General features: G+C 37.2%; 2 protein-coding genes across 4 annotated transcripts in view; one reads left to right on the forward strand and one right to left on the reverse strand.

The window, feature by feature from the left end:
* Window positions 1-1,562: 1,562 nt before the first annotated feature.
* Window positions 1,563-13,164, reverse strand: LACC1 (laccase domain multifunctional purine nucleosidase 1). The gene is made up of 7 exons (XM_028106150.2): window positions 13,078-13,164; window positions 11,359-11,974; window positions 10,541-10,719; window positions 9,641-9,806; window positions 6,443-6,668; window positions 5,193-5,353; window positions 1,563-4,214 (listed from the first exon to the last, which is right to left on the reverse strand). The coding sequence occupies exons 2-6, from the start codon at window positions 11,918-11,920 to the stop codon at window positions 5,194-5,196; spliced, it is 1,293 nt and encodes a 430-aa protein (XP_027961951.1). The 5' UTR covers window positions 11,921-11,974; window positions 13,078-13,164; the 3' UTR covers window positions 1,563-4,214; window position 5,193.
* Window positions 13,165-13,336: 172 nt separating this feature from the next.
* The window catches only part of CCDC122 (coiled-coil domain containing 122), a 31,753-nt gene continuing 19,076 nt past the window's right edge, over window positions 13,337-26,013 (forward strand). Inside the window, exons 1-4 of one of the 3 annotated variants that reach the window (XM_088021847.1) lie at window positions 13,337-13,370; window positions 16,504-16,589; window positions 20,354-20,443; window positions 20,963-21,078. In XM_088021847.1, coding sequence (XP_087877973.1) covers window positions 20,398-20,443; window positions 20,963-21,078 — 162 coding nt within the window. In that variant the 5' untranslated portion in view covers window positions 13,337-13,370; window positions 16,504-16,589; window positions 20,354-20,397. Of the gene's footprint in view, window positions 13,371-13,463; window positions 13,563-15,512; window positions 16,590-20,353; window positions 20,444-20,962; window positions 21,079-26,013 lie in introns of those variants that run through there. The other 2 variants (XM_028106186.2, XM_088021846.1) reach the window with 2 other exon arrangements.

A 26,013-nucleotide genomic window follows, 5' to 3' on the forward strand; every position in this document is an offset into this window, starting at 1 on the left:
TACATAACTGAACACCCCAGCCTTCTGAGAATTAAATAAAACAAAAAGCCTGCTCCAGATTAAGAAAAGACATAGTTTACCACCGGCACTTGGCACAAGGACTCAGGAAATACGATGTAAGCATTTATTTCTCCATTAAAAAAAAAAAAATGCATCTAAGGAGAGTAGGAAAAGTTTATCTCCACAAAATTGACATGCAATCATCATGAGTCCAAACTGAATGTGTTAACCTGGAAAAAGCAGTACTGGCAGATTCTAATTCCTTCACTAAGCAAATATCTAGCACAGAATAATGCATTATTTGCAGCAGCTGCGCCATCTTCGAAATCAGAAGTTTTAGAACACTGCCTACAATGGAAACGTAGGTGCACCAGACCACAGTTCCCATAAACATATACAGTAAGCACATAAACCATGATTCCCATTCTTTACTGCACAATTTACAAAAACTTTATAGAAAGAAATCTATTAATTCGACTGCATCCAATATGTTTTGTGTGAATTTACATTTAGGGCAAAGAGGCTATGTATCATATATAACATACAGATTTCTTGCTTGCCATTTAGCATGAACACTCACAGATCCACACATACACACACACAAACACATAGATAACTGAGCAGTGCTTTCTTGAAAGTCCTGAACTTCTATAGGTTGGTGGCATTCTCTAAGAGTTCACAAAAAAGTAGGATGGATATGTTCTAAGTATAACTTTAGGACAACCAAGGGAAAACCATATCAAATCCACTTTGGGATATAAAATGATGTAATTCATATGTAACTGACAACTTATCTTTCAGCTTCTGAATTCGTGGGTATTATTTATGTTTTTGTCATGTGTCACAGAATAAGCTTCTGTGAATTTTTCCCCCAAAAATCTACTTCCAGAAAAAGAGTTACTAGAGATTCTGTAGAAGTGAGATAGTTCCAGGGTTCCTAAATGCTTTTATATACTTGAACTACAAGATATTTGCATATAAAGTAGGACCAATACATTCATTAAGTTTAAATGTCCCTCTTTTTTTTTTTTTGGTATAACTAAATACAGAGAATGGATTGGTTCAACTTTGTATCAAGAAACAGAGCAGAGTTACTTGTAGAAATACTGCCTCCTAGTGGAAAGATCACTTTTTTGTTTTATAAAGCACTGTAGTATAGCATATTTAGTCACTATGCTACTATTCACAATTTAAAATTACAATTAAATTTTAGTTTGATAGTACCTCCAAAATAATCAAGTCATGAACTCTCATCTGATTTACAAATTTAATTCCTCTTCTTAATAAAACGACAACCAATATTTCCTATGTGCAGTTAGTAGCAGTGCTTAGATTGAAAACAAAACTTACTAAAAATAAAAATTATCATTGTGATTGTACCCCCAAAGTCCCAGAAACCTATATATAAATGCTTGAGAGTGACAGAGATCTTATAGAGATAATAAGATATGATGATTTAATAACCTAGTCATTATGTTTCTCAGTTACTGAAAAAATATGTTTCACTCAGTAAAACAGCAAGGAGACTTTTCATTAAATACTCTGAAGCAGATAATCTAAAATCACAGATAATCAAATATAATTTTTATTTGGTTTTAGAATATTTTGGTACATAAAGTGAAATATGGCCACCTAATACTTTTTTTTTTTAAGATTTATTTGAGAGAGCGAGCGAGCACAAACGAGCAGGGGGAGGAGCAGAGGGAGAAGCAGACACCCCACTGAAAAGGGAGCCCAACATGGGGCTCAATCTTAGGACCCTGGGGTTAGACCTGAGTAGAAGGCAGACACCTAAGTGACTGAACCACCCAGGTGCCCCAGCCACCTAATACTCTTGTAAATTTGTAAACTTCAAAAAAATAATGCACAGAATTGGAAAATTATCAACCTTTCTAAATGTATGAAATTATTCTTTATAATTATCATTAAACAGAAAAGTTTTTTGCATGAGTCTGAAATTATCGTCCTATGCTTTGTGTTTAATGCCTTTCACCAACTGGAAGAAATGAGGTATTTTATTTAAATTTTACACTGAGCTCCGAGTTGCATAGAAGAATTCAACTAAATAAGGTATCAGGTTGTGACAGCTGTACAACATAAATCACAGTATTGAAACTGCTGGTTTACTGATTCCACCTTTCACTAGATATTAAACATCTGAAAGGCTACGACTATATTGTTTTTAACCTATCCTTGTATCTCAACAAAATTTTGGCTGAATGTATGAATGGATGATTATTAACAAAAAGTTGAAAATAAAAATTAACTTAGATAGCTTTGATTAACTATAAAATCTGAAATGAGATTTCAAGTCACAAGATATGGGTTCAAATCTTATTTTACCATAAATTATATGATTTTAAGCTCCAACGAGACTCAGTTTTCTCACCTGAATAAAAAGAGTAACAACTGACCTATGTATTTCAGAGTAGCTATAAAGGTAAAATGAGATAATGTATGTAAAAGTCCTTTGTAAATACCTAACAAATGTAATTTTCCATTATTCTACTACATGTTCAGTTAGAAACAAATGTATAATAAGATAAATTTTTAAGGTGAAATGTAACTACTCACATTAAAAATACATGTCATATATTTTATGTCACACCATTTTCTCCCAAGTGAAAACAGCTTGACTCCTCTCTTCAGCCTACAAATATACTTAAAAGTACTGATCTGAGATACAACCCCAGTACTTTATTTTCTCTAGTAAATACTATCAAAGAAGAGTGGACACTTATGCATCCTCCTCCTCAATGCACTGAAATCAGACTCTGTCCCCATTGCTTGTAGAACAGCTTTGATGGGGTTAATCCACTGGCTTCCTTCTCAGTCCTCCTTTTATTCTCTCTCTGAAAATTTCTTGTACCTTGTATCTCTGGAAATTCTGAGTACCTCTCACATTCATACTGGCTACTTTCTTCAAAATAAGTATACTCTGTTTTTTCCCCCCTTATTTCTAATGATTCATCTTTTTTTACTAGTTCAGCTTCTTGTTCTTCAAACGTAGGTGTTGTATGAGGTTTCACACTTGAACCTCCTTTTTCTCACCCTGTAGTTCTGTCTAGATGATTCAGCCTACCCCAATGGACTCAGGCCTCATATCTGCATAGCCAACTTCTAAATCTGTATCTTTCTCCCAGCTCCCACCAGGACGGGACGTCTGTATTTCTAGTTATTGACCAAATAGTTTCCATCTGGATATACTTCAGTCTGCATGTCAAACTCATTATTTTTCTCCCTTTTCCCAAACATCTTCCTTCCCCTTACTGCTGTTCTTAACAGTCAACCAAGCAGAAATCTTGGAGTCATCCATGACTTCTCCACTCTTGCTCATCTGTCATCTTCATTATCTATTAAGAGGATCTACTGATTCCATGTATGAAATGTCTCTTCATCTACTCTCCTCCATCTTAATTCCACTGTCTTGTTTCTTTTTTAAAGTATTTTGCCTCTTAAAAAAGTCGCTCTGCTTTGGTTTCTCACAATTTAAATCCATCCTGTTACAAATGACACTAAGGAAATAAAAACACTCCCCTACTTTTTATGCCTCTTTACCCAGAAAATCAACTCTAAACTCTTTGACATGGCATTTGAGACTGACTAATCCCTTCCCAACCTGTTTTTCTGGTAACCTCTGCCTACACCCTTCTCTCTCTAGAACATGTTTTACACTTTCAATTTCACGCCCTAGTACATGGTGTTCCCTCCACCTGTTATGGTTGTTCTTCATTTATCAAAAGCCTGTACATCTTTTGGGCCCATGTGACATATCATTTTCTCTACAGCCCTTTCCTGACACTTCCTTCCTCTGTACTCTTCCACTGCTATCAAAATTAAAGTATTATAAGTGTTTATCTCCTCCACTGCATTAGACTCAAGGAGAAAAGGTCTTACTCACTTTGATTCAAAGTGAATTGAATTACGTTTCACACAATGCCTGACAAATAGGGCATACCCAGTAAATACTGAACTGAACAGACCTATTTCTGATTTATATAACAAACAGAACAAACTTTAAGAATAATCCTCACCTAAATTTTACTAGAATCAAGTGAAAGTCATTTGGCTTTGGATAATAGTGAAAATATACCTAAAGATGAGTTATCCATTGTAATCCTTTCGGTTTTAAGTAAATCAAACAGCTAAATTTCTCTCTTGTAATCAGTTTAGAAGGAGGCAAGAAATAGTTGTATAAAAATCCAGTCAAGTATCTGTAAAAATACATAGAAAACAAATATAAGACCCTTACTAGTGCTATTACAATATCAAGGTAAGGATCATTAAGCCTACTAAAGTCTCTTTTATATTAAAGAGTTAAAGACATTGTGAAGATTAAAAATAATATTAATTCAGTTAAGAGTAAACTTAAGGAAAATTAGATATATGCTAAAGGGTCAGCACTAAATCACCGTCATGAAATATTTTTGTATAACTCTAAAAAAACATCTGAAATAAATACTAATTTAATGAAATTATACTCAGTCTTAATGACTATAGATCGTGTATCAGCAAATTATAGCCTGTGGGCCAAACCTGCCTGGCCCCTCACCTGTTTTTTATAAATAAACTTTTATTGAAACACAGTCATACTCATCTGTTTGTGTTGTTGTATCTGCTTTTGCTCTATAATGGCAAAGCTAAGTAGTTGAGACAGAGACTGTATGTACCACAAAGCCTAAAATATTTACTATCTACCCTTTAAAGAAAATTGGCCAACCCTTGCTACAGATAAGCAGTTGCAAATCTAGTTGAAAACCAAGCCAGTTTGGATATGTGAGGACTTTTTATTATCCTAGAATTTAGAATCTTTATGAAAAGATTTCTTCTCAAAAATCAAAAGAAGAAAAAAGAAAGGTATAAAGATGTTATGATAGGAAATATACTGATGTCAAGTACATAGGTAATAAATGGTATACATACAGGATTTTTTAAATAAATTATTTTATTTTTATATGCTGGCTTGATTATTCTTCATTAAATAGGAAAAGGAGTGGCTATTCTTTATATTAGAGCATGCCCCTAAAAATTAACTTTTCTACCTCTATTCCTTCACTAAAAAGTAGAAACTTAATTCTTCCTCTAAGAATAAAGGGGTAAAGTTAAATGTAATTATTTTTTAAAATGAGGGGACAGAAAGGTGGAAAGAGGAAGAAGAAGAGAAGTAAAGGGAGAGAAAGAACCTACTGTACCTCATTCTCTAATTGATATGAAGCCAATCTGTGTACCAAAATTAAGGCCATCTCGGACACGGGAGAAAAACTTGTCAGGATGGCAGGATGTACAGAGGTTAAGATCTTGGTTCAGGTCCTGGATATTCTGTGGTAGAATTCCTCCCCGTTCTAGAAGAATCCTTAGGATAAAGATTTGTCAAAAGATACCAAGATTTTATTTTACCAATAGCCAAAGCAATAAAAAATATACACATATGAATACTGGTGTAAAAGAATTCTGGGAAAGATCTGCTTGAAACAATGCAAATTGGTTTTCAGACATAAAACATGAAAAAGTCAGGAAATGGAAGATTTTATCACCATTAATCTAAGTTCATATATGAACTGTAAAACCTTCTATATTGTCCTGCAGACATGACGTGGGTACAGAATTTTATAATCAAAATCAAGTACTTATTTAGAAGAAACTTCTAAAGTTACCAGGGTATTTGCAGAAAGATTCATTTGGTTCAGATCAGACAGAGCATGCTTTTTAGTCATTTGGCCCTCCCATCTCTTGTCCTCCTATTAAAAAATTTTTCACAGAGAAGTTGCTTCTCCATAAATACTTTATAATATAAAATATGACTATAAATTAGTGATACTAATTCCACAAGTTACATTTAAGAATCAACTTCAATCCTTCCTACTTATGTGCTAAATCATGCAGAATCTGGGCAAGGTTTTGTTGACGAATAGAAACACAATTCAGATCAATTTTCTTTTTTAGAAAAGACAAATAATGGCTTTTAATAGCAAAACTTCATAATTCAAAATTGAAAGGGACCATAGAAAGCTTGAAAGTGACTATGTGCTTATATTATCTAACATTTTTGCTAAGAAATATATTCCTCTAGTTAATTAGAGAATAATTTTAAAATATCATCTTCCTGATAGTTTATTACATTAGAGATTTTAGCTGAAGGGCTATGAAGTACATGCAACTTTTCTATATGAAGTTTAAGTAGATCTCTCAAAACTATATGCCAAATATATCTTCTTTCACTTTAAAGTCAATTAAGAGATAACAGGAAAATTTGTTAGTCAAACTTAAATGAGAATATATTTCATAATCAAAATAAGTTTTTGTATATATGTGTATGTCAGCTACTTATTTATCTGCCACCTCAAATTTTCTTGGAGTTACTAATTGTTGTCTAAAATAATTTTCATTTTAGAAACAATAAGCAATAACCAAACTTGCAGTTCTGAAATGAAATCAAACATACCTGGTGGCTTTACGAATGTCAACATAGGGATTTGGTGAATCAAATAACCGTACACATTCAGGATCAAGATTATGAAACCCCTTTGCTGATTCCCCTGGCAGAGTAAAACAGCAAGGTCCTACTGAAGGTCCCAGTACAACAATAATGTCTTCCAAACTACAGCCGTATTCTGTGATCATAGCATTCACTGTAGCCATAGCAATACCTAACAAAGTACCCCTCCAACCTGGTAAATAGGAAGAAAAAGAGATAAGGGATGTTAAAACATAACATTTCACCTTGATTTATACCTAACTTAAAAATGAGCAGAGTCAGTTTCTTTTTTTCAAAGTCAGAAATAGCAAATGAATCACAAAATCAATTAATTAAGCTAAGTAATCAATTAACTAAAACACTGGTTTTTAAATGAGGTACACTTTGCAAAGCATCTGACATGGGAGAGATACTTAATGGGAGGTCCCTTCCACTTCCTTTAAAAATATTCTACACTTTCAGTTTCCACTGGGATTATACCATGTTAGTCTTCTTTCTCTCCTTCACTTTTTATTCACATTTTTTTAAATTGGGGGGAAATACACATAGCATAAAATTTACCATTTTAACTCTTTTTAAGTGTATACTTCAGTAGTATTAAATATATTCACATTGTTGTGCTACCAAGCTCTAGAACTTTTTCATCTTGCAAAACTAAAACTTTATGCCCATTAAATAACAATTCCCCCTCACCACTTTCTCCCAGCACTCCTGCACCCACCATTCTACTTTCTGTTTCTATGAATTTGACTACTTTAGATACCTCATATAAGTGGAATCTTACAGTGTCTTTTTATGACTGACTTATTACATTTAGCATAATGTCTTGAAGGTCTTCATTCAGGTGTTAGGATTTCCTTCCTTTTTAATGCTAAAATAATATTCCATTGTATGTATATATCACATTTTCCTTATCTAATCATCCATCCATGGACACCTAGATTGCTTCCACCTCTCTGCCATTATGGATAATTCTGCTATAAGCACGGGTGTGCAAGTATCTTCTCAAGATCCTGCTTTCAATTCTTTTGGAATGACACCCAGAAGTAGAATTGCTGGATCATATGGTAATTCTATTTTAAAATTTTTGAGGAACCACCATACTATTTTCTATAGCAGCTATACCACTTTACATTCCCACCAACTGTGCATCAGAGTTCTAATTTCTCCACATCTTCACCAACATTTGTTATTTTTTGTTTTTTTAGTATTAGCTATCCTAATGGGTGTGAGGTGATATCTCATTATAGTTTTGATGGCATTTCCCTAATTACTAGTGACATTAGGCATTTTTTCACCATTTGCTTACTGGCCATTTGCTTATCATATTTGAAGAAATGTCTATTCAAGCCCTTTGCCCATTTTTAACTGGGATATTTTCTGTTGTTGAGTTGTAGGAGTTCTTAATATATTCTGGACATTAACCCCTTATCAGATATATGAATTGCAAATATTTTCTCCCTTTCCATGGGTTGCCTTTTAACTTTGTTGACTGTGTCCTTTGATGCATAGTTTTTTAATTTTGATGAATTCCAATTTATGTCTTTATTCTTGTTTCTTGTGCTTTTGGTGCTGTTTCTATGAAACCATGGCCTAATCCAAGTTCACAGGGATTTACACTTTGTTTTCTTTGATAAGTTTTATAGATTTAGCTCTTACATTTAGGTCTTTAACCTATTTTTTTTTAAAGATTTTATTTATTCATTTGGAAGAGAGAGAGAGACAGAGCACACAAGCAGGGGGAGAGGCAGAAGAAGAGGGAGAAGCAGGCTTCCTGCTGAGCCAGCCAGGAGCCTGATGTGGGGTCAATCCCAGGACGCTGGGATCAAGACCTAAGCTGAAGACAGATGCCCAACCATCTGAGCTACCCATGCGCCAGGTCTTTAACCTATTTTGAGTTAATTTTTATATATGATGTAAGATAAGGATCTAACGTCATTCTTTTGCATGTGAATATCCAGTTTTCTCAGCACTATTTGTTGGAGACTGTCCTTTCCCCACTGTATACTCTAGGTACCTTGTTAAAAATCTTTTGATCATATATGCAAATGTTTATTTCTGGGCTCTTTCTTTTATTCCATTGGTCTATATGTCTGTCTTTAGGCCATTACCATACTGTTTTGATTACTGTGGCTTTATAACAAGTTTTAAAAATCATAAAGTGTCAGACCTTTAACTTTATTCAAGAGTGTTTCATTTTGACAGCTTTAATCTTTGGTATTTAAAAATAATGTTTCAAAACCTAAGAAATAACAAATAAGATTCTCTTTTTATATCTAGGAAATAAAACTCAAATGTTAAATAACTTTTTGATACTGTCAAATCATAAATCTGACTGCTAGTTATCCAATCCTGTAAGTTTAGCTAGATCAAAAAAAAATATGCCACTTCCTTATTTATCTTTTGTCTAAAAAGCAAAGTCAGAGATTTACAAGCAGAAGGAACTCTAAAAGATCCCTCATTTCACAAAGTCATAACCACAGGATAATCCAAATAGCATTTTAAAATACCTTCAGAAAACAAAATTCCATACCTTAACACAACATTTAAAAATCCTTTGTTCTTAACTATACAGAATAAAGGCACTAGACTATAACATATTAAACTAAATGCAGTTTTCCAAACATATCTTGCTTCTTAACTCTTTACACATGCTGCTGCACCTTCATCTTCATGAATACCTTTCTCCAACATGCCTTATCTTCCTATTCCCCATTGCCTAGACTTCAAGGGTTCTCAACCAGAGGCAGTACCACTCCCTTTGGAGTGCTATAAAAAGCATGTAGGCGCTTTTTTTGTTGTTATTACAACTGGGGGTGCTACTGGCATTAGGAATTTTGAAAGCCAAGCAAACTGCAATATAAGATTATCTTGCCCAAAATGTTAATAGCGACCCTGCTGAGAAACCCTGGCACCTAGTCAAGTCCTACAAATTTCTCAGAAATCAGCCTGGGTATTGCTTCCTTTGGGAATTCTACTCTGATTCACATAAAATGACTGAGGTACTGCTTTTATCTGCTCCTATAATAAAAGTATCCTGGCTCTATCCCTATTTTTACACTTAATACCATGTAAAGTAATTAACTGTTCATGCCCAGCAGAAAGAAATTATAATTTTTCCTATACTACAAAACTGGTAAAATCCTAAATGCTTAATATACTTACCAGAGTGAGCAACACCACATGCTTTTCTGATAGGATCCGCAAAAACAATTGGTATACAGTCAGCAGCAAGAGCTGCTATTGTGACTCCCCTCTGATCTGTGGTGATTCCATCATAAGATTCAGGTTCCTTCCTTCCCATAATCCAGACGTCACTGGCATGATCAGTCTAATACCAAAGATGTGTGATAAAAATATTTTGCAAGAAGAATTTCTTATACCATAAGCTTTTTCTGAAAATACTCATTTTGTATAAAATTATATAACTAGTTTAATATTACTAGTAAGCATTAAAAATATCACTTCTATGGTAAAATACCAAATTTACTTGTCATTTAACTTTTGGTATTATAATCTCTGCATATTTTGTGAAAAGGAAAACAGACTTTAACACTCAACAATTTAATAAAGTCCATCACAAATATCTCCTACTACAGATGGGTAAATCTCTACTTGTAGCACTTTCCATAAAGTACTATTTATGGAAAGAAGTTAAATTAATTACCAAATTAAAGATATTTTTACTTTCCCTGACCCAAATAAAGCTAGAATTCTGTAAGAAACAAAGCATCAATAGAGATCCTAGTTCTTCCTAATGTTGATTTAGAAAATAATGGCCTTTCCCACCATTCTGGAATCTTCCTTCTAAATCAAAAAGGGCAGTGGTACTATAAGAATTGACTGTACTTTTAGATATACTGAACTTCAGGTGAAAGATATCTATCATAGAATTGATTTTTAGGCTATAGTGTATAGATCTAAGAAAAACAACCATAAGCATTATCCTGAAATTTTAGATAAAACACCAGATGCAAAGTTAAATAGCTTGATTAAAGTCCATGTAGTCATTAGCACAGTCAGGAATATATTTTAGAGCTTCTAAAACATGAAACAAAATTTTACCTTTATTTGGTAAAATTTCTCCACGTTAAATCCTGCAGCATTTCCCAACCTACGCAGATTTTCTTTAACAACCACCTTGGGATCTCTCCTTTTGGAACTACTGAAGAGATTGAATGAGCTAAGAGTTGGGATGTAAGATATTCCACCTGTTCTTGTAGTAAATCCATGTAAGAAAATATCTGTTGAATAGAAGTAATAAAGATTAAAAATACGCTATACAAAAGACTATAAGACGTTATAAACCCAGTGTCTCACTAAGACTTTCCATGATCACCTCAAGCTGCATGTTTTTCTGGCTTCCAATTTCTACAGCACTGTGTACCTCATGTGTTCTTGTTACATATGGCTTTGTGTTTTCTTTACCGTCCCCATGGGATTATTGCTCTTCAGAGTATCTTCTGTCCCCTTCGTCTTTGTTAATCCTAACAGCATATAGCCCACACTAAATATCATTTAACCAAGAAATAAGATTGACTTTTTTAAAATTTCATTCTTCTGTGAAGGTGCCAATGAGTTAAGGTATCAAAATTTCTAAACAGGAGATGCTTAGGGTCATAAATCTCATTTTAAAGGAAGGCTGGGGGATTTGTCTTAAAACTGAATTTGCATAAAACAAATTTATTTATGAAGGGTGGCTTTGAAGGGACTATCCCTTGATATCCCTTGACATCCCTCACACTCCCATGGTGCAACTGATGCCAATGAGCTCATAAACCTATAGTCTACAAAAGAAAGGAGGGGAAAAAAAGGCGAACATCCTCTAAAGAAAGACTAGTTTTTTCATGTATACAGTAGAAACAACACAATGTTTAACATACCTGAGATCAAAGGAGATGTGATAATGGTTAACTCTCCTTTCAGTGCTGGCAGACTTCTCAAATATGTTTGTATTTCATTCTGGATTGCTTCTACTTCTTGAGCTGTGATCTTGCTTATTTCAGTGGATTGTTTCAGAGGACCGCCCCTCAAAGTCACCTGTAAGTCTTCAAACTCAAAACTGTAAACATTGGTGAAGAGTTGATCAATAAAAGCCTTCAGTAATGTCTTCCGGTGCATGGGTACAATTACCTTAATGCTGCTCAAATTTTTTTCATCAATTTTTTGCTTAATAGTATACAAGGAGGCGGCCATACTAGGATTGCTAACAGTCTCAAATTCTCTCAAGAGAGTTGATAATCCATTGCTTGCTTCTAATTCACAGTTATTATGTGCACCATCCCTTTCACAGCTGATGTTATTGCAACACATTATGCAAAGAAACTTGGCCTTGGCAGCATGGTGGTATCTGACAGCATTCAATGTCTTCAGTAATGCCTGATGACTATTTTTCTGAGAGTTAAATTTCAAACCAAAGAAATCAATCAACACTGCTTCTGCCATCCTTCAATACCGTACAAAGCCCTTCAAAGATTTCTGTACCTCCTAAGAAATCACCTATAAAGAAAAATTAGCCTAAGAATGCAAAATTATATCAATCTTTTCATAGTTACAAATTTGTACCTACCTTTTAAAAAAAAGTTTCACTGATCTAAAAACGTAACAAAATAGTAGATCTGGACGATTCAAAGCAAAGATAGTCCATTATTTGTCCTAAGAGAACCATAAGAGTGGAACCATCTCTTAATTCGTTTTATGAAAGTGATTTGTACATCTTTCCAGCAGAACAACGGTTACTCTGTGTGTGTGATGTTCTTCCATACAGCAAATTTTAAGTAGGGAATTACTTATTAACTTTGACAAAGTTCTGCTTTTTAATTACAGGGTGTCAATTTATCTTATATGTATATCATTAATCCTGACATGACTGGCATGTTGGGTCATATCCTTCATATGAAATATCGGGGCCTTCAATAGGTTAATGGAGCTGCACCTAAAATTTACGTTTTATAAGGGGATAAAAGCTGAGACGATTCCAGGATTTACACAGCACTCCAGGTGAGCGATTTGGATCAGACGTGCTACCCACCTACTTCCTTACTCCGTACCAGCACCAACCCCCCCTCGCCCTGGCAGTCGGTTTCTCTTCAGGGGCCGCCTTTGGTGGTGACCCCCTTGGCCCGGGACGCTTTTCTCCTGCAGCCACTCCCAACCTCCACTCCGTACGGTACTGGGCTCCCACTGAAGTTCATTTCGCCAATTTTGAAAAACGAGAGCAGCGAGGGGGGTGACGACCATACTCCCTTCTGCCTTGGGAAATGCCCACTAAAAGCATCTGTCCTCCCCGCCCCGCCCGGTCCTGCGCTCGGTCCCCACCTGCCCCGGCGCCCCCACCAGCCCCGGCGCCTCCACCGCCTCCACCCTGGCCCTTTGGGACTTTCCGACCCACCGACGCACAACGCAGGCAGTTTTCCCCGTCCCGCCTGCCGGCGGTCCGCCTTCGCTTGTACTCTCAGTCTTCCGCGAGCTCCTCGGCGCTCAGCCGCCGCCACCCCACGCCCAGAGCCTGGACGGAACCCGGAAGCCACGAGCGTCGCACCTGGAGTTCTAAGCCCGACCCCAAGACTCCGCCGCAGCAGCGCCTGCCCCACCTCACCCACCTCACCGCTGACCGACCACGGGCGCCCGGCCTGGCGTGGGCACGACGGCTGGGGCTCCGCGACTGCGGAGGACCGGGCTGGGTTAGGCCGGAGACCCGCAAGGAGGCACGAGCGAGTTCGGGGGAAGAGGGCTGGGCACCGAGAAGCGCGGGGAAAGCCCGGGAGGAGCCGAGCGCCGGCCTTCGTAGCCGCCTCAGCAATTCCGGGTCAGCGCAGCCAGTCGAGGCCGTCCTCCGCCGCCCGGTCGAGACTAGAGAAACAGGAACCAGAGACCTCTGGCAGGAGCCAGCCGGGTCAGCTGGCGTGGGCCGGGGCGGCGGACCATGAGGGAAGCTGGGAGGGAGGCGGGCCCGTGACGGGGGCGGGGCGGAAGGCGGGCCCTTGAGTGGGGGAGGCACGTCGGGCGCGCAGGTGAGAGAAGCGGGGCGACTGGCAGGCGTGCTGGCTACTGAGTGGAGCCCGGCGGCTGAGAGGCTTGCTGGCGGGTGAGGGGAGTAGGGCGGCTGGAAGTCTGATGGGCGGGTGAGGGGAGCAGGGCAGCAGGAGAGCGAGCCAGTGAGGGGGGCTGGGCGGCGGGAAGGCGGGCGGGCCCCTGAGGAGAGCAGGGCGGCGGGAGCGACCCGGGGAACAAATGGCAGATTCCCTTCTGCGAATGGAAGCCCTCTCCCCAAGCCCGTTCCCCAGCGCTTGAGGACGAGCAGTGTGGGTCAGACACGGTTTAATCACCAGAGCCCAACCCCGAGAACCAGCCTGTGTTAGCCCTTGGCAGTTCCCCCCAACCAGGGTTCAAGTAATCGGCCTCCTTGGGTGGAGTTTGTTTGTTGTTCTTGGTGTTTTTTACAGTGTGGTTTTTTTGTTGTTGTTGTTGTTCCCAGAAACACTTGGGTTGAACCTTCCTTTGCCTTTTTGCGGATTCCATCTTGCTGACTGGACCAACACTCTTTATAGCTCCTTTATTTGTACTGACAAAGTCTTGTATGGCCGTTTAAAATCTGTGCCACTAGGAGAAAATTAGAAGACAGTAACTCTTAGAATTGTGATAAATTAGCATCCCTTGTCTAACCTCAAAGAGTATAACATTTATTTAGAAATAGCGAACAGCTACTACTACATGGAGGGCAGATGCTAAGATAAAGGGACAATCTCTTCAGCCATTGAAGAGTAGGAGAAAGGATGCTTCCTATGGAACTGATTATGGTGGAAGGAGAGGTCCCTTTTGTCTTTACTGTTGCTCAGACCGTAAATGCTGAAGAAGTTTTGCCTGAAAGAGAAAGAGTCCTAGATATCTAGGAGTTTAGAAGAGCACTTGGAGGTGGGCAAGTGCTTCCATTCTATTTGACTAGGTAATGGGATCACCAACCCAGAATAGGAACATGCTGTTCAGTATCCCTGGCAGATATTTTTGCCAAATTTGTATTTTCATGATTTTTGTGGGGCATTTAAGAGCCCTGAGCGGTAGATGGTACACCTGATCAGAAGGGACACTCTGCAATCTCTGAGTTTGTTTATGTTAAATATTATCTTAAGCAAAATAGAGATCTTTTGAGGTACAACCCTGTTTTTATAGACAATGATGGGAATTCATTTTCTTTCATGAAACAATAGTGGCAGTAAAAAATTTAAAAATATTTCAAAATAGGAAAGCTGGCAGGGAAGAGATAGTTTGTCATTGTGTTGTATTTACATAGCATTTCCTTTCACCATTTTTTCCTAGACTATCTACCCCCATCTAACTCTCTTACCTCATCTCCATTCACCCCACTCCAGTGGTTCTCCTGGCTGTACGTCAGAACTACAAGCAGAACTTAAAACTAAATCTAGGGACTCCACTTGGTATACATTTGAATCAGAATCTCTGGGAGTCAAGTCTGGGCATGTTTTTCTTTGCTGTTTATTTTGTTTTAATCTATACAGATGATTCAGATCCATAATTAGGTTTGAAAAACAACTGCCTCATTTCCAAGCCACTCAAACTGGAGGCTGTTTCTTGGATGAGCTACGAGATTTTACCCTATACATATGCTATTCCTTTTACTTAGAACACCCTTCTCTTTTTATGCTTACCTAACTGCTACTTATTTAAGATCTTTCAAGCTCAATCATAACTTTCTTTGGATCCCCATTCCCTCACCAGGCAGAATTAATTGCTTCTTCCTTAGCATTTTGTTCATACAAAAGAAACCCTCATTGATGCAGTCTGGACCCATAGCCTAGTAATAAGTTGAAAAAGTCAATTAAACACTGAAGTGTACACTTTATAAGGATGAACTTGATAGTATATAGCTGTGTGACTTGGGACTCTATGTCTTCATACTCATATGGTCTTCTTAATGTGTGTCTGAGTTTGAAATTTCCCTCTGCCTTTCTGCTATAAAAACAACTGTGTGGAAATAATGACCAGCCATATGAGAAAAAGCAAAGAATTATTTATTCAGAGTTTGCTATGGCAAGGAAGTCAGCCACCATCACTTGTGTGTTGGCAGAGTAGGAAAGCTTTAATAGTGGAAAAAGGGGAAATCTTCAGGTATATCCCGATTGGAGGCTACTGGCATGGGGAAGCTGTACGTAGGCTAACTAGAAGCGGGACTTCCTATGTGATTGGTTAAGAGTGTACATTTTGGCTTTCTCTGATTGGCCCCAATTAGGGAAGCTGTTAGTTATTCATCAAATACTGGTCATTTGGGGCCAATTGTTATAGGACTTATTGTTTGGCTTCTGGAATTGTTATTAGAGATAGTGATCTGGCTTCCTACAAGTCTGACATAGATAGCCGTATGGCTTCCTAGTCTGGTTACTATAGATAGCAGATTGGTTTCCTGAATTGGTTGCTGCAGGTTGTGGGTGAAAGTGCTGTATTTATATATGGTCTGACCACTTTTTACATAGCCAGTCTCTTACCTGTCATTGGATTTAGGGCCCACCCTAAATCCACCATGATCTCATCCAAGATACTTAACTTAATTACATCTGCAAAGACTATTTTTCCAAATAAGACCACATTCACAGGTTCTGGAGGTTAGGATATAGACTTATGGGCGGGCACCATTCAACCCACTACAAGCTCCTTATGGTTTAGAAATCATGCTTACTTGTAGAGTAACAGAAGACCTTGCTTCTTACTGTTCTCAGTGAAACAAGCAGGTAGGTTATGACTGGATTTCATCATAGGCCTAGAATTTCTATTTGAAACAGTGGCCTAGCCATCCCTTAAAGCTTGGATTCAAGCTGCTGATCAGTCTCTGTATGTCTACACTTTAAAAGGACACAGTTGGTAGTCCAGCACTATCAGAACATTCAGAGAAATCTCACCTTTGGTAGAAAGCTAGAAGCAATGTGGATAATATATTATTGTTGTCTGTATTGTCTTTGATAGGAAGTTAAAGAACAGTACAAATCCTCTGGGTTTTTGTTTTATTTTGTTTTCAGCATCCTGAAACCTTAATCTCACTGCCTGGTCAAAGAAGAGAGTAATACCTAGTCCTAGCAGATCCTAACACACAAGTATATAACAGGTATGAATAAATTTTTAATGATTCAGTGAATTAAATCCTTTGGATGACTGATAATGTTGTAACTTCTCTTGAAAACATGTGGTTGAAAACACTTATGGTCTTTTTTTACCTGAAATATGTCTTATTCTTACTCATTTGCACAGTGTGTCACATTTTCCCCACTATTATCTTGTTGGAATTGAACCACTCAAATTTGATTTCATCATGCTTATGGCAAATATAGACCATAATTTAAAATTTGCTTGATACCAAGGAACTCTTTTATCTCATCTTGCCCTAGGCTAATTTTTAGCTTTCTCAGTTAAATGTCAGGTTTACCCCCCTTAGAAAACAGTTTCACACAAGGAAAAATTATCTGTTTTCTGATAAAGTATCTATTCTAAAGGGGTAGAATGAAATTATAAACTTAACTACTTTAACTACCTAGCAGGTTCACGTGATAGCTTTTCCCATTCAGAATCAAAAACAGTGCCTGTGTGGTATGGATGCACATGTACAATTGCCTCTTAATTCTTCTAAGCTAAAAGCTCTCAAAAGCCCCAGAGTAGTTTGACAATCTTGCTTTATTTTGCTCATTAACGTGGAGGAGGTACCAGATGATGAGTTTCCAAAAGCTGGAACCATGGCCTTTTTAAATTCTCCCAAGGGTCAAATAGAGGGGTTTGCCTCTTCAATGGAAAAGAGATAATGCACAAATCATGCTTATCCCAGTGCTTTAGTACATATGAAGTGCCTAATAAACGTTAATTTGGATCCTAATTGTTTCAAATTCCATCCTTCCTACTTGTTGGATGTGTGGCCTTTGGCTAATTTCTTAATTTCTCCAAGTCTTAGTTTACTCATCTACAAAATATAAATAAAAATAATATCTAGGTTATAGGATTGCTCTGAGGGAAAATGAAGATAATTCATGTAAAAGCACTTAGAAAAATGCTAGTTACTTATAAGTACTCAATAAATGTTAACTATAGTTATTATAAGAGAATGGTAGTTTAATATAGTATCTGCATTACATTGTTTTCTGTAAAGCTAATTTTCTTTGTTAAAAATATTTTTTCTAAATGTGTTTTAGATGTAAATTGGACATTTACTATGGAATACTGTAGATATTTTTTTAATCAGAGTCACTTAATTCATCTTTATATTCCTCACAATACCTTGCATATTATATGTACCTACATATATGGTTTGAATGAAAGAGTTTGATACTGTCTAGTCTAAACTCTGTTTTCATTGATTTAAGCAATTGTAATGAATTATCAGTAGGTGGCAGTAGTTTTCATTTTTATCTTTTGTCCATTCTACAATAGAGATCCAGAAAAAACAAAAACTTTCCCAATTTAATTTTATTTTTTTTAAGATTTTATTTATTTATTTGAGAGAGAGAGCACGAATGGGGAAGGCGGGGAGAGGGGCAGAGGGAGAGAGAGAAGCAGACTCCACCCCTGAGCAGGGAGCCTCACTTGGTGCTCAGTCCCACCCATGACCAGATCATGGACCTGAGCCAAAGGCAGACACTTACCTAACTGAGCCACCTAGGCGCCCCTAAAACTTTCCCAATTTTAAAGTAGATATCCTTGGGGCACCTGGGTGGCTCAGTTAGGTAAGTGTCTGCCTTTGGCTCAGGTTGTGATCCCAGGGTCCTGGAATTGAGCCCCGCGTCGGGCTCCCTGCTCCACGGGAAGCCTGCTTCTCCCTCTCCCATTCCCCTTGCTTGTGTTCCCTCTCTCACTGTGTCTCTCTCTGTCAAATAAACAAATAAAATCTTAAAAAAAAAATAAAGTAGATATCCTTTCACAAATAGTTGGTTTAAATAAATGTCACCCAAGAGTTTTTCAATTTATGTTGCTTCAGAAATAAAGATCAAGAAGTATCAGTTATTTTATTTTTTGTTATATAAATCTAATTTTCTTCATTTTTTAGATTTCTAAACCAAATTTTTTAGGGAATACAAAAATGTATAAGACATTATATCTGTCTTCCTGGAGCTTACAGTTTAATGGGGAAATATAGTATAAAGTAATGGAAATAATAAGAACAAAAACTTTTGAGTAGCAGGAATTTGCTAAATGCTGTCATGCATTATTTCATGTAGTCCTCCCAATAGTCCTAATGAGACAGGTATTACTATTGTTTCTTTTTTTTTTTATTTTTTATTGTTATGTTAATCACCATATATTACATCATTAGTTTTTGGTGTTTGTTTCTGTTTTATAGATAAGGAATCTTAGGCCCAGCTTGGAAAGAATTTACCTAATAAAGTAGTAAGTGGTACAACCTGAGTTCAAAGCTAGCTCTATCTTACTGTATGACCTAAACTGTTACAGAGATATAGAAACAATTGCACTAAAGAGAGGGAAGGATCATATCTGCCAAGAAAGATCAAGAAAGACTTCTTAAAGAAGATGCCATCTATGATGGAGTTGAAAGATTGGCTGTGATGTTGACATGGTGGGAACAGTATTTTAGGAGCATAATTCTATCATTAGAACAGGGTAAATTGGAGTGGAGATAGACTACAAATAGACACCTATTAAGTAAGTGCCAGGCACTGTTCTAAGGTCTCTGCCCTGGTGGAGCTTACATTAGTAAAAGGACATAGAAAAGAAACAAATGTATATAAAATATCAGTGGTGACAAACGCTATTAAAAAAAATCAGGCAGGGTAAGGAAATGGAGAATGAAGGAGGAGAGGTCCTGTTTTAAAGGTTATGAGGGAAGGCTTCTCTACTAAGATACTATTTAGAAGTGGTAAGCAGTGAGTGGATTCTAATATAATTTAAACGTAGAACCAATGAGTTTTGCTAAAAGAATTGCATGCAGCATATAAGAGAAAAGTCGAGATTCTGGTTTGTCCTTTGAGTAAACAATTGGGGAGAAGTCCTGGGCCATATACTTGGAAAATGTCTTAAAGGATTTCCCAAAGGGCCTATGAAACATCAACAATGAGCTCTCATTTATGATTATCTTGGGCAAGTCTTGTTGAATTTCCATGGACTCTACACTCTTCTAGAGACCTCCTTGCTAATGTCTCCAGGGTTTGGGGCCTGAACAAGAAAAACTTGTAACTTACTGAAAGGAAGAGACTATGAAGGAGGAGGTTTAGTGGTGGTGATGGAGTGAACAGAGACATCAAGAGTTCAGTTTGGGATGTATTAAGTTGAAATGACTCTAAAAATCCGAGTCAAGATACCAAGTAGGCAATTTAGAATGAGTCTGGAGCTCAAGAAGGATGTTCAAGTTAGAGATATAAATAAGATAAAACCTGTAAGTGGATTTTAAAGCTATGCAACTAGATGACATCACCTGAAGAGTCAGTTTAGAGAAGAGGCCTAAAGACTTAGCACTGGGACACTGACGCTGAGGAGGAACTAGCAAAGGAAACCCTAGACAGAATCCATAGTAATGAATTACTCACTATATATGTAAGGTACTATGCTAAGCATGCTACGTATATTACTTTATTATGACAGTCCTGGGAGGTTTTACAGATGAGGACCCTGATGATCAAAGAGGTTAAGAAACTTGCTCAAAATCATAACAGCTAAAAAGTAGGAGAACCAGGATTCAAATACAGTTCTATTTTCTCTATAAAACTCTCTGACTTAACCATTGTGTTTTAATTCTTGGAACAATGATGAAATATCATTGCCATCCCTATGAGGTATTTGACAGTGAATTTGCTTTCAGTATCACCAGGATAAATGATGGGGGAAAAAAAAACAAAGAAGAGTGAAAATTTGTCAATACTGATTATTTTGTAGGCATAAAGAAGGTGAACAAAAAAGGGAGAAAGAGACAAAGTAGAATGTCAGGCAACAAAGAAAGGAAGAGTCAAGGAGTTCCTGAAGAAGGTAATGAAGCAATCTTAAATAAATAATTAAAAGATAAGCAGCAACAAAAAGGTAGTATGATAGGATAATTGTGTTAACATGTATAGCCAAATAGAATAGAGGGAAGCTATTAAATTTCTCCAGGAAGAAACTTACATGGTGTTTAGAAAAGGCATAACAACCTAAAAATGCAGGCCTGTACTGAAAATTCATCAACTATAATTGTTATATGGTTATTATGGTAGCACTGTAATTATGTATATGTATAAGTGGTCTGGATTAAAAAAATGAGGACTATCAAAATATTTATCCTGTTCCATACAGGAACAGGTATAACATTACAGTAGGCAATTCTGAATTGTGTATTAATATGGCTTTTGATTTTGGTTTTGTTTGTAGTCAGAAAGGTAATATTACCAACCCTAAATCTACTTTATTTAGAGAAACATCACATTTTTCATGACTATGTGTGAAGAAACAATAACTTTCTTAGAGTATTTGCAACTTTCATTTTTTTATATACTTTATTCTTTTGTTCAGCTCTGGCTAACCAAGGCACATCTTCATTAACTGATGCTGTAGAACAAGTTGCAAAGCAACAACAATCACAAACATCAGAAATAGAAAAAAACAAAAAAGTTCTGTTCCATTTGCAGGTAATCTACTTCATATAGTCTTTTAAATGAGTCATTACTATCTTCAGAACTATATTAAATTATTAATAGGGAAGTTATTAAGGATACTTAACTTGGGAGGCTATTTGAAACTCCTGTTTTTCATGCTTACTCCTTCTTAATTATTATGTTATCCCAAAGTGAAGTCTGTACAAGTATTCTAGTTTCATGGAACATTTCACACACCCAGTATACAAGGATTCAGCAATGTCCTTACAACTGTAGTGTGTACATATAAAACCCAATGTATCACATAGAATTATTTTAAACTCACTTCTATTTGATAGTTTTTCCTAAAATGCTAAATTGAAGGAAGGTTAAGTTTTTAAGCCAGTGTTTTTAAAGCCATGGCTTTTGAGTTATTAGTTGTCAGTGAACATTTCAAGTTGGTAAGAAACATTTTTGTGTTCCTTATATTTCATAATATAGTCATAATTCCACTGTGCGGAATCTGGAAGCCATACTTGTTTTTTGTATGCAGCACAATTAGATATAACTATACTCTGTTAATATAGCTAAAGAAACAAAAATGGAAATGGTATGTTTACTTTGTGCTTTGTAAAGGTTATTATTAAATATATCATAGAAGTGAAGACTAGGCTCTACAGCCCAGCTACCTAGTTTGAAAGACAAGGTTTGCCACTTTCAGTGCCATGGTTTAATTTCTCTGTGCTTGTGTTTTGGTATTTGTAAAATGGAGATAATAATATGACCTGCTTACAAGGTTTTCATGAGGATTAAATGAATTAATATTTGTAAATATATGTAAAGAATCCTGCTGGGGCCCTGGTGGACAATATAGAGCTAGATTTTGATGTTGGCTTTAGGTATTAATGCATCAGCAGAGCTGTGACGATAATAATTATACTAAATATGGATCTCATAAATATTTGCATTGCATAGTCGCTTTTAGAAAAGAATACATTTTTTGCAAGAGAATATAATATAAAAATAATAATGTCTTAGCTTCTTATGAAGAAATTTTCTGTAAACCTTCTCAGTCTTCAATGAGTTTCACAGGGGTTATTTCACTTATATCAAGGGCCTACTTTTTTTTTTTAAGATTTTATTTATTTATTCATTTGACAGAGAGACAGCGAGAGAGGGAACATAAGTAGGGGGAGTGGGAGAGGGAGAAGCAGGCTTCCTGCTGAGCATGGAGCCCGATGTGGGGCTCATTCCCAGGACCCGGAATCATGACCTGAGCCAAAGGCAGCCACTTAACCAACTGAGCCACCCAGGCGCCCCTTGAGGGCCTACTTTTTTTTTTTTTTTTAAAGATTTTATTTATTTATTTTAGAGAGAGAATGAGATAGAGAGAGAGCATGAGAGGGGAGAGGGTCAGAGGGAGAAGCAGACTCCCCGCCGATCAGGGAGCCTGATGCGGGACCCGATCCCGGGACTCCAGGATCATGACCTGAGCTGAAGGCAGTCGCTTAACCAACTGAGCCACCCAGGCGCCCGAGGGCCTACTTTTTATTAAGCATTTTGCCAAACATTGTCCTCACTCATCTATTGAATAGGGAGACAACGAAATAAATAATTATATGCAGGTTAGTAATGTCCACAATAGAGGCATGAACACAAATTTAACGCTGAAGACGGAATGATCACAAAGCGATATTTCAGTTGAGTTTAAAAGAAGACAGCTGGAGTTCACTTGAATATTGGGCATCTAGGACAGGTTTAAGGGTTAGGGGGTGAGGAGGATGGTATTCCGGACAACAGGTTTCTGAGAGAATTCACAGAGGCCTGAAATAGCATTTGATACATTCATAGAACTACAGTTGACCCTTGAATAAGGTGGGGGTTAGGAGTGTTAACCTCTGGCCCAGTTAAATCCACATATAAATTTTGATTACCCCAAAACTTAACTACAATAGGCTACTATTGACTAGAAGACTTAACAATAACATAAACAGTCAGTTAAGACAGATCTTTAAGTTACATGTATTATATACTGTATTTTTACAATAAAGTCAGCTAGAGAAAAAATGTCATTAAGAAAATCACAGGCGGGGCGCCTGGGTGGCTCAGATGGTTAAGCGTCTGCCTTCGGCTCAGGTCATGATCCCAGGGTCCTGGGATCGAGTCCCGCATCAGGCTCCCTGCTCCTTGGGAGCCTGCTTCTCCCTCTGCCTCTCTCTCTCTCTCTCTCTCTCTGTCTCTCATGAGAGAAAAAAAAAAAAAAAAGAAAATCACAGGCGGACGCCTGGGTGGCTCAGTTGGTTAAACAACTGCCTTTGGCTCAGGTCATGATCCCAGGGTCCTGGGATCAAGCCCTGAGTTGCAAGTTGCATTGGGCTTCCTGCTCACCAGTCTGCTTCTCCCTTTGCCTCTCCCCCTGGCTTGTGCTCTCTCTCTCGCGTGCGCGTGTTCACTCTCTCAAATAAATAAAATCTTAAAAAAAATTATAAGGAAGAGAAAATACATTTACAGTACTGTAGTGTATTTATATATATAAAAAATCTGCCTATACACGGACCCATGCAGCACAAACCTGTGTTGCTCAAGGGTTAACTGTATATGTAGTTTGGTGGCAGTATAGCACAGGGTATGTTTTGAGGTCCGGAATACCATCCTCCTCACCCCCTAACCCTTAAACCTGTCCTAGATACCCAATATTCAAGTGAACTCCAGCTGTCTTCTTTTAAACTCAACTGAAATATCGCTTTGTGATCATTCCGTCTTCAGCGTTAAATTTGTGTTCATGCCTCTATTGTGGACATTACTAACCTGCATATTAAGAAACTTGGACATTATTCTAAAAGTGATGGGAAGATTTTGATGGGCTTTAAGCAAGAGAGCAAATGATTACATTTATATTTTAGAAAGAGAACTATAGATGCATAAAAAATACTTTTCATAATCCAACATCCATTCATGATAAAAACTCTAGGAAATTAGGAGTAGAACTTCCTTAATCTAAAAAAGGGCATATACATCCCTTTATGAATCCTATAGCCAACTTCATACCTAATGGTGAAATACTGATTGTTTCTCTCCTAAGATGAGGAACAAGGCAAGGATATGTGGTCTTACCCCTTCTGTTATTTCTATGGTACTGGTGGTTCAAGCAAGTGCAGTCATGAAAGAAAAATAAATAAAAGGGATCCATATTGAAAGGAGGAAGTAAAACTTTTTATTCACAGATGTTCAGTACAAGCACTTTGGAAACAGTTTACATTTTCTTAAAAAATTAAGATATAATTACTGTATAACTCAGCCATTCAACTTCTAGATATTTGTTTACCCAAGAGAAATGAAAGTGTATGCTCACTGGAAAATTGCATACAACCCAAATACCCATCAGAACAAAGTGTGGTATATCCATACAATGGAATGCTACTCAGCAATAAAAAGGAAGAGCCACTGATATATACAACAATACAGATGTATCTAAAAGTAATTATGCTGAGTGAAAGTGGTGAGACTAAAAAAATATATATGGTGAGATTCTATTTTTGTAAAATTCTTGAAAATGCAAACTTATCTTTAGTGATAGAGAGCGAATGAATGATTGTCTGGGAATGGAGAGATGGGAGAGAAGGATGGATTGCAAAGCGGCAGGAGGAAACTTGTGGGTAATAGATATGTTTATTATCTTTATTGTGATGTCTCATGAGCATAAAAGTAAGTCAAACTCATCAGTTGTAAAGTTTAAATATGTGCAGTTTATGTAAATTCTACATCAATAAATCTATAAACAAAAAAAAAGGAGAGGGGAAGAGGAAGGGAAGGAAGAAGAAAAGAGGAGGGGTAAAAGGAGGAGGAGGGCTTTGGCATGAGGAGAAGGAGAACAGCATCAACAAATTCTAGTGAAAGGGTAGAAATGGGTTGAAGGAGGAATTGACTAAAGCCAGGGAGAAACATTAATAGTCTATTACATTAGTCCAGGAGAGAGAAGAGATGATGACCAAATCAGTGGAAATACCATCTTTCCCCATATTGATCAATAGTGTCAATAGCCTGATCTAGCTGGCCGTGCCTATGTCCCTGTGCATCACTCATTCAATCATTTAATATTTATTGATCACCTTCATTTTACCAAGTACTATTTTAAACACTGAGAAGATAATGGTAAAGAAGACAAAGTTACTGCACCCATGGGGCTTACTTTCTAGTCAGGGGAGGCAGGCAATAAAGAAATAAACAAAAAAGGTAATTCCATTAACGGATATGTTACAAAGGAAATATAATAATGTGTAGAGAGTAACTCAAGGAGAAGGATAGGTGGTTAATTTATATTTTAATTCAGGGAAGACTATTTGAAGAGTAATAATATAGCTGAATTGTGAAAGACAAAGACCCCAACAGGTAATAACTAGGGGTAGAGAAGTCCTAAGGTTGAGAGAGCAATTACAAATATCCTCAAATGAGAAGGCACTAGGCATATTTAATAAACAGAAAGGAGGCTGGAAGAGGGGAGAGTAAAACATGAGAGGGATGGCACAGTAAATAGTGACTAGAGGATATATGACCTTATAAGCCACATTAAGGAATTTAAATTTTATTATTACTGCAATAGGAAATCACTGGAAGGTCTTGAGCAGGGAGGTAATAAGATAGGCCTTATGTTTTTGAAAGATTCTTCCATCTAATATGTGGAACATGATTGTGGGAGAGAGGGAAGAATAGAAATAAGAAGACCAGGCAGGAGGCAGGCCACACTACAAAAATTGGTCAGAAGTCAATTTGGGATTTTATGTTGGAGGCCCAACCATCAAGCTTTGCTGGTAAGTAGGTTGTGGGGGGATTAGGTAAAGAGAAGAATCAAGAATGACTTGTAGATCTTGAGTATTAATTAGGTGTAAAGTGGTGCAATTTATCGAAATCAGGAAGACTAGGGGAGGAACATGTTGGGTGTATAGATTATTCTTTTCTGAACATGAATAGTTTAGATGTCTATTGGGTATC

This window comes from Eumetopias jubatus, unplaced genomic scaffold (assembly GCF_037043125.1).
Source record: "Eumetopias jubatus isolate StellerSeaLion01/CBP00866 unplaced genomic scaffold, mEumJub1_p1.0 scaffold_3, whole genome shotgun sequence".
In the NCBI taxonomy this organism is placed as follows: domain Eukaryota; kingdom Metazoa; phylum Chordata; class Mammalia; order Carnivora; family Otariidae; genus Eumetopias; species Eumetopias jubatus.